This window comes from Panthera onca, chromosome C1 (assembly GCF_046562875.1).
Source record: "Panthera onca isolate mPanOnc1 chromosome C1, mPanOnc1 haplotype 2, whole genome shotgun sequence".
In the NCBI taxonomy this organism is placed as follows: domain Eukaryota; kingdom Metazoa; phylum Chordata; class Mammalia; order Carnivora; family Felidae; genus Panthera; species Panthera onca.
In genome coordinates this window covers 35,220,118-35,229,312 of record NC_138346.1, presented here as the reverse complement: position 1 = coordinate 35,229,312, position 9,195 = coordinate 35,220,118, and the positions used below count along the sequence as shown (strand labels likewise).

At 43.1% G+C, this 9,195-nt stretch overlaps 1 protein-coding gene across 1 annotated transcript in view; it reads left to right on the top strand.

Moving 5' to 3' along the window:
- Positions 1-6,705: 6,705 nt before the first annotated feature.
- LOC132671745 (aldehyde oxidase 2) overlaps positions 6,706-9,195 on the top strand; it is a 92,811-nt gene continuing 90,321 nt past the window's right edge. Inside the window, exons 1-2 of the mRNA XM_060622897.2 lie at positions 6,706-6,984; positions 8,925-8,982. Coding sequence (XP_060478880.1) covers positions 6,931-6,984; positions 8,925-8,982 — 112 coding nt within the window. The 5' untranslated portion in view covers positions 6,706-6,930. The remainder of the gene's footprint in view (positions 6,985-8,924; positions 8,983-9,195) is intronic.

The window sequence follows — 9,195 nt, the reverse complement described above, 5'->3', positions numbered from 1 at the left end:
CTGTGTGTGTACATATATTTTTAAATGTCTGAATTTACCCAATAATCTAGTTTTCCTAGAACCCAACCCACACAGACTCATTGTGCCAGACATAACAGCAAAAATAGGGTTACTGGTATATTTTTCCATCAGTAAAGTAGGAGGACACATTTGTCACAGATGCAAATTAATTTTAAAAGTATTACATTTCATAGATTGTGTGGGCAAAGCCTCTGAAAACACTTGGGTAAGCCTCTGACTCTTGATTTCGACTCAGGTCGTGATCTCATGGTCTGTGAGATGGAGTCCCATGTCAAGCTCTGTGCTGACAGCGTGGAGCCTGCTTGGGATTCTCTCTCTGCTCTTCCCCTTCTTGCGTGCATGTGCATATTCTCTCTCACACTCAAAATAAAATAAACTTAAAAAAAAAAGAAACTGAATTTTTATAAAATAGTCTGATCATTTAAGTAGTACTTAATTAACTTGAAGAATTGGGGTTGGGTGAAAGTATTTACAAAAATAGCACATTTTATAGGATAGCAGTTTTCAAACATAGGATTAATATTGTAATGTCCTTAAAATTTGACAGTTTTTAGTATCTATCATAAAACTTAATCCATGTTATTAATTTACATAAATATCTTAAAATTTAATTATTGACTATCTAATTTTAAAGTGTTATCACAGTGAGAGTTACACAGAACTGTAAAGTATGATCTTTTTAACCAGTGGTCCATAAATGGTGAAGTGCCCTTTCAGTGATAAAAGCACATAATAATTATTATCTTTGGGCAAAACTGCAATTTCTTGTTACTTAGAAACCTACCGGGGCTATTGCTTAATTGTGGGTTCAATAAAAGTTTGTCAGAAGAGAAATACCGTGTGGCCGGTCTACACTCCCTGTGCTCCACCTTGCTCCTTTTGACCCATGGGGCCAAGGATGTCTTACTTCTTCTGGACCAAAAGCTTATGACAGAACAGTCTTGTGCCAGATTACAAAAACACTGGGCAAATGGAGCTGAGTGAATAGTAGTGGGGAGGGACTTGATTTCTGTTCAGTGTCTTGAACCTGAAGACAATCACATATGCTCAAGTGTTAGAAATGGGAGAGGTCAAAAAGAGGGCTGGGACAGGAGGGCTGGGATATCTATGTTGTTTCTTTTTCTTTTTTTAAGTTTTATTTATTTATTTTGAAAGAGAGAGCATGAGCAGGGGAGGGGCAGAGAGAGAGAGGAGAGCGAGAATCCCAAGCAGGCTCTATGCTGACAGAGCGAAATCCTAAGTGGACTCATGAACTGTGAGATCATGACCTGAACCAAAATCAAGAGTTGAATGCTTACCTGACTGAGCCAGCTACATGCCATGTTGTTTCTTTTAAGAAAAAGTCTTTAAATCCTCTGCACAATGGTGTAAAATGGCCAAATTCCTCACACTATCAGAACACGTGGAACCACAGGATGAGTTTTCTGGAAGCAGATGCTGAGACAGAGTATGGGGAGCAGGATGTTTTCAGGGATCGACACCTGGCACAGGAAGGCTGAAGAAGCAGAATTGGGCAGAAGGAGAAGTCGAGCAAGACCCCCAAGGCATCAGGAACCCAGCAGGAGCCTTGGAGCAAGCACTATCTCCACCAACTGGTCCCACTTAGGCTGTAAGAGACAGGCCTGTGTACCCCCACTGTACCCCATGGCACTCAGTCACTGCGGGGCTGCCTCCATCCCCTGACCCCCCTGCAAGACCTTGAGGAAAGAGGCTCTCTGCCCCTGAGGCAGACCCTGAGGGAGCTCCCTTCCTTTGCTAGATAGGATGCTGCCCCATTCATAGAGTGTTGCATAAAGCCAATTAGATCTTTACATTTACTGGGTTGAATTTTTATTTTTTAACAGTATCATGTGTCATGTACTTAATATAAAGTATCTTAAACATAAACATAATATAAAGTATACTTTAAGTGTCTTGAACTTCCTTTTCATTATTTTTGCTGGTTTGTTCAGGGACAACCAGCTGGTTCTTTTTTTTAATGTTTATTTATTTATTTTTGAGAAAGAGAGAGAGCGGCCAGGGGAAGGGCAGAGAGAGAGGGAGACACAGAAACCTAAGCAGGCTTTGAGATGTCAGCACAGAGCCCCAGGCAGGGCTCAAACACACAGACTGTGAGATCATGACTTGAGCAGAAGTCGGACGTTTAACCCAATGAACCACCCAAACACCCCTCCATTTCTTCTCTTAATTTTGAAGTTCTACTTTACCATGAGTTTACTTTTCCATTTACTCACTTTAATAAACAGACACATATTTCTCTACCACTATTTGAAAACAAGATACCAAATATTTCCCCCATGAAAAATTACTCTCCTGGTCTCCTGCTCCAACTGTCCCCATATTTCCACCCTTTGCCCTAGTGAAATGACTTCAGTGGCTTCTACTTTCCCCTCTCCCCAGCAACCCCCCAACCCTTAAGTTGTTGAGGCTGTTGTGTATTTTAGTTTACACCATTAATTGAATTTCTTTCACTATATGACTCTTTCTAGCATTTATATTACACTTCCCTAAAAGCCTGCCCTAAGCTCTTAGATTTCCTCTCCTCTTTACCCTTCTTATCTGAGCTACTTTACTGTTTGATCCTTTTCCTCAGATAGGGTGGTCTTTATCCAGGCAGGAAGAGGGTATTTTGCTCCACTTACATGGTCCCCATTGCCCTTCTTCCCTCTCAGAAACCTGAAGCTGTGAGTCTCCTGTCTTCTCTGTGGCAGCCAGAAGTTTGATGCCAGGAAGGAGGTGCTCACCAGAAACAGAATTTTCAGGTGCCTTGATCTAGAGATGGGAGCTGGGAGAGTGGGGGAAAGGACCTCGTAGTCAAAACAGTTGAGAATAGAGGGTCTGGAATATAGATGTTTAATGACCAAGTCAGGAGTCCTGAAAGTGCCCCATTATCAGTCTGCTTGACTGTGTTCTACCTTTGGGTTTTAAAGAGCTCACCACAGAAGGCAGTGCCCTAGGGACACTGAAGCCATGGCCAGTACTTTTCCATTTACATCTGTGACCAGGATTTGTTGCATTTTTTTTTCCCCAGAAATAGGTTTGTTTGTATTGTTGGGGAGGGTGGTGTCACTGAGAATATTAATTCTTCCATTGGGTAACAGGGATTTTTTGGTGTAACTCTTAAGTGTATTTTTATAACAAACCTCAAGCACATGAGTCAGTATATGTCAGGTTTCTTTCACTTACCAGAATAATCCATTTAAACGTGAAGACATTTAGCCTTCCCTTTTCATTAAAGGAAAACAAGAAGGAAAAAAACTGTGGTGGCTTTTTTCCCTTTGTCTTGAATAAGATCTAAGGGTCAGAAAACCTTGGCAAAGACTTCATGCTACCTTCATACTGTGGGCAACCTTTTGTTCACTCTGCAGTGAGTCATTTTTCTGATGAGCTCCCCAGAGCCCTTGGGCTTTCTGAGAGAGAGAAAACCAGAGGACTTCAGGCCTCACCCCCAGCCCTCTGGGCTAAGCAGTAACCTTTTTGTTTAATTTGTTTACGCTTTATAAGATTTCATTCAAACAAAAGTTTCCCTGGCTGAAACAAGTTTGAAAAATACCTCTCTGAAGCCATTCAAGGTCAGATTTCAGTTTCCCAGTAATTAATGTATTTGGTTCTATAATCCAAATTACTTTTATATCTTCTGAATCTAATACCATAATCACACTTTAGTACTCTAAAACTGTTCCTCTATGTTAAACACTTGTATTTTATGTTGATTCTGAAGGATTTATTCCTCTAAGTATTTTGAAACCCCATGATCCTTGCTTTTCATTGACAGAGTCCGTGCTCCTGTAAATGGGAATTGCGAATTCTCGGTGTTCACTAATTTCCCTCTTTTAGGGGCAGAGTGAGGTGGTGAATGGACTGTGGATCCTGAAAAACAATCCCTTCCCTTAAACGGAAAGGCCTCAGTCTCTACTTTTTCTCTCCCCAGGCTGCCTCTCCTCCGTTCCCAGCTCTCACAGAATCAGCTCCTCCTCATCTGTCAGGACTAGATGTCCCCTCCTCAGGCCTTCCTTTATCCCCCTCCCCAAATCAAAGCTAATTCCCATGTTTCTTGCTTCTTACAATGATAAATATTTAGTGATATGTCAGTACCTACTGGGTGAATGAATGAATGGATTACTAATGCCTCCCTCCTTCACTAAAAAGTGTCTTAGGTCATCAATCAAGCATACATTAGCCCCTGCAATAAACAAGTTGTCATTCATGCTGAGCACTGTGGGGGATACAACCAGCTATTCTAACTAAGAGCTTACTACCTAATTGGGAAAGTGAGATATAAACATTGAATAGACAACCAACTATTAGTGGCAGTTAAGAGATTAGTTTCCTGGTTCCTGGTGTATTAAGTGAAAGGCAAAGAAGCAGTTGGTTGGATCTGAGTTGCTTTTGGAATTAACAGAAAGAAGAGAAAGGATTTCAAATCTATTTTTGATGGTAGATAAAGATGGAGGGAGGGAGGGCAATCTCAACAGGATAGGAATAGGGTTGCTATGATTGCAGACATGGAAGAGCCTTCTTCAGCCACTTAACAAATACTTACTGGGCATTTACTCTATGGCAATTTACTCATTCTAGGCCTGAGGATACAGTGGTGCATTGAAAGTAATATTTGTAACCTCATGGAGATGAAGTTCTAGTGGGGAAAGCAAATAGAAAGGTGAACAAGTATCCATATCGGGTAGTAACAAGTACAATGGAGAGAATGAATCAGCGGGGTAGAAAAGAGAGTGCCAGAAGTGCTGCTACAGACTGAGTGATCAGGGAAGAGCTCAAACCCAAATAACAAGAAGGCATCAGATATGCCAATGTCTAAGAGAAGAGAGGTTGAGGCTGAATGAATAACACACTCCAAGGTCTTAGGACAGGAAAGACTTCCACACACTCAAGAAGCAGGGAAAGGCCAATGCACCAGGGATTACAAACAAGGGAAAAAGGGGATGAAGATGCACTTGGAGAGGTGAGCAGGTCCGGTCCTGTCCCATGGGGGCTCCGTGGAAAGCATATGGGGTTTTGCTAAGTGCTGTGGGAGGCCATAACCACCTTTGGAAGGTTTTGAGTAGAGCAATGCCACGTTTAAGCAGAAGAAGGATGATGAGAGGAGTAGTTTGGCTGGAGCATGAGACTTTTTTGAAGAGTAAGAGTCTCAGATCAGAAACAAAGACAGACAATGAAGGGCTTTGCACCGTGGGCTAAGGAGTTAGGACCTTATGTTTCAGGTCTCAGACAGCTACTGAGGGTATTTTTAGCAGGAGTGACATGATCAAAAAGACTGATCTGAAGGTCATACCTAATTCACAGCATGATCCCCAACATCTCTTCTCATGACCCTGTTGTGGGTTTATTCAACAGCTTTTTAACACATGTGAAACACCTGCATACGCACCCAAACACGTGTGGAGACACTCATCTCCACAGGTGTAGGAAGACAGATATGCCTGGAACCTTGGCATTAGAATTGTAAAGAGGGGCAACTGGGTGGCTCAGTCAGTTAAGCATCCAACTCCAACTCAGGTCATGATCTCATGGTTCATGGGTTTGAGCCCCACATCGGGCTCTGTGCTGACAGCTGAGAGCCTGGAGTCTGCTTCGGATTCTGTGTCTCCCTCTCTCTCTGCCTCTCTCCCACTTGTACTTGCTCTCTCTCTCTCTCTCTCTCTCTCTCCCTCTGACTCTGTCTCAAAAATAAATAAATAAGCTTAAAAAAAAAGAAGAAGAATTGTAAACAAAATTGGAAACTTCCAACTCCATTTGATTAGGAGTGTTTCTGGACTAACTCTGTGGTGGACAGGATCATGAAGCCACATGTGAACCGAGTGGGAAAGAGGATCTTCCTCAGTTAACCAAGTCAAGAGGATGCTAGGTCTTTGCCATCTCTGGCCTGAGCCCTGTCACAAGGTAAGGTCATCTTAACACAAAGAGTTGACTCTAACAATGGTGTGCCAAGCCTCCACGCACTTGTGAAGGAAGCTTTGGGGAGCAGAGAGGTCTTGCCTCCTCTCTTGAAACCAGTCCACTTGAGCAGCTACCTGCTTTACCCATATGTGAGGCCAAGTCTGGGCATTACATTACCTGAAAGAACAAGAACTGCTTGATTTTATCCCCTAATATCTAACTGGAGATGTTCAGAAAGATCAAAAATGATATTTTTCTTTTTATTAAAGAATCTATCTATACACTTAAGGTTACTTAAGCCAGGAGATCCTGGTTTTGGTTTGTGCTTTGCCACTTGAGTTTCTATGTGACCCTGAGCTACTGATCTCACATATCTGGGTCTCATTTTATTCACCTGCAAAGTGATTGCCTTGACTATGTCACCCTTTTCCAGTGAAGCAATCCTGTGGGTGGGGAGGAAGTAAGGAGAGTATAGAGGAGCTGGGTGGTTGTGGCACCTCACACCTCCACTTTAGGACACAGACTAGATTTATCCATATGATTTCCTATGAGGACACTTCTGAGCTCAAATAAGAAAAAAGTTGGAAAAGTGCAAGCTCTCAGAAAGCCCACTTCTAGCTCTCTTTGAGAAGAAGGAAATCTGTCCAGAATATATTCCCGGGGCTGAGACAGTGTGCAGAGTAGGTTTAAGTTTAGATGGTTGCTTATGGTTCTTCACACTACAGCCCTCCAACTTATAAGAAAGCAAGAAGAGGGGTGGGTTGTGCATGGAGTGAGCTTCGAAGCCAGGATTGGTGGGAAGCAGAATAAGAGAGGCTGGGCCACACAGGTGCCCTAGACTTAAAAGGCCACAAAGCAAGGGAGTCTCCACCCCCTGCCCTGCTCTCTGGGGCTCTGAGCTGCCTGCTCTTGCACGGAGAGGGATTTCTGTTGCTTAGTGCTATATTTTCATTTCTCTGGCGCCAAAGAACATCTGCATCTAGAGTTATAAGGTGAAACTTATTTACAGGTGCAATGTCTTGCCCACCGAAATCAGATGACTTGGTTTTCTTTGTGAATGGGAGGAAGGTAAGTGTTGGGTGATACTACTGTGGCTTGCAGAGACTACTAGCTTGAGGGGAATTCTTGTCCAGTCAGGGACAAGAAGCCAGGGGTGAAGAACCCATACTAATTTGGCCTCTTCCCCACTCAGCCAAGACTCAGCTTCTGAGAATATGGGGAGGTGGTAAAGCGTTAGGGTTAATCACATATGCCTTGGCATCAAGCAGTCTTGTTCCAATCCAGCTCTTGCATTTACTGTATGTCTTTATGCAAGTTACTTCACCTCCCTGAGCCTCAGACTACCTAGCTCTAGAATCTACTTCCTAAAAAGATTAAAAGAGAAATGCTCCTTTTATTGACTAGGAACCCCCTTTTCCCTTATAAAGCACTTAGCACTGGGCTTGATATACTGGAAGCACTGTATCTAGTAACATATCTTGATCCTCAAACTCAGGATGACCAGAAGTAGAGCTTCCTTTGTTTTTATCAACTTAATTTTTCTGTTGAGACTCCATTAATCAGAATTAGTCGAAATGTAATTGCAGTCAATTTTCAATCCCTCCCCTTTCCCAGGTTGTGACTAAGTTCTAGGGGGAACATATGTGACAAGAAGAGGGGCTCTTCCAGTGTCACTTTCTCCTAGCATCCCCTCTTTGGTTCTCACCACTAGTCCACACAGGCCACTGGCTGACCCTCAGTGCCCTCTGCCAGGCCCACTCTGCTCATGAGCCTCAGTCTCTCCCTCAAAGGAACCATTATGTAGTTCCCAAGGCATATGGCTTCTTTGGCATCTTTCCACCTCCTGTAAGGCCCCTTGGCTACCCGATCCCACAAACCTAACTGGGATTTTTCCATGTCCACCCTCCCATCCCAAGAAAGGAAATAGAACAGAGAGCATCTAAGTTCTCATCATGTCCCTTGTAACTCTGTCTCCTGTCTCCAGTCTCCACAGCCAGCAGCCACCATACATTCTTCCAAACCTGATTTCCAGAGCTGAGTCCTAACTCATTTGTTCCACTGGCCTAGACTTTGGAGGCTTCTACCTCTATTTTCTGTTCCAAGCCCCTTCTGAGTCACGAGCCCAGAGTTATTCTTTGGGATCTACAGAAATTCATATTTTTCTTCTGGGGAGAAAGGAAGAACCTAATATGAATAGCTCACTGTTCTTCCTTTCCTCTGGTGCAACAGAATGGCTAAGGTGTTTGCAGGAAACTCAAAGGTAAAGTCAAAGGAAATATTACAAAATGAGCAAATGGGAAAGAAGCACCAGAGATGATCCCTCCAGGCTTCTGAGTGATAATCCCCCACTTGTCAAGGAAAGGGAGGTAGGAATTCTAGTGTTCCACCAGAGGCACCCTGGGTCCTAAGCTTGGACAACAAGTCTCACCATCAGCCTCTCTGCCTGAAGGGACTAGCACACTCAGAGATCCCTTGAGGATGACAGCAACTCTCCCCACCTCCCTTTTCTGCTACCAACTCTTGAGATCCCTCATGTTATCAAATGTAGTCCCTGCTGGAGGTGTTTCAGAGGTGCCAGATGAGAAACCCTTCCTATCCAGACTTCTTCCTTCTAGGACCCTTCATTGTAAACACACACACACACCATCCAAGTCTCTCCCCAATTTAAAATATTCCAAGAGTAAAAAAGACTGAGTTGGAAATTCCACAAAAACAAATGGTGGAGCAAAACATGAAGAATACAGCTCCCAGGGGTGGCTTACCCAGGGGTGGCTCCCCACTCTAATCACATATAAAAACATTGTTGTGCCACTTTCTTGGTGAGTCTCCAGCTCTGTAATGTATGTGAAATTCATTTGCCTTTACAAAAAAAAACAAAAACAAAAACAAAAAAAAAGGCAATGAAAGTATTATGCCCTGGTCCCTAAATCATTAGCAGGCCATTGCAGACATTCCACTGGGTCACCAATTTGATCCCCATAATAATCTCTTTTCTGTTTCCAATGCAGGTGATAGAGAGGAATGTGGACCCAGAAGTCACTCTGCTGAACTTTCTACGAAAGAACTGGACCCTTTTGATCAAAGTATGGGCAGTGTCTATGTTTGCCTTAAAACTCTAGGCCTGCTGTGATTGTGAAAACTAATCTACCCTCTCCATCCCCAGTCAGCCCCACTGGCCCTTCTCTCTTTGTTTTTGGCAATGGTTTTAAGGATATTAAGTTAATTGGGCTATTTGGAGAGGATGAAGTTTCCCCAGAGCTTCTTATATCTCGATTTAAT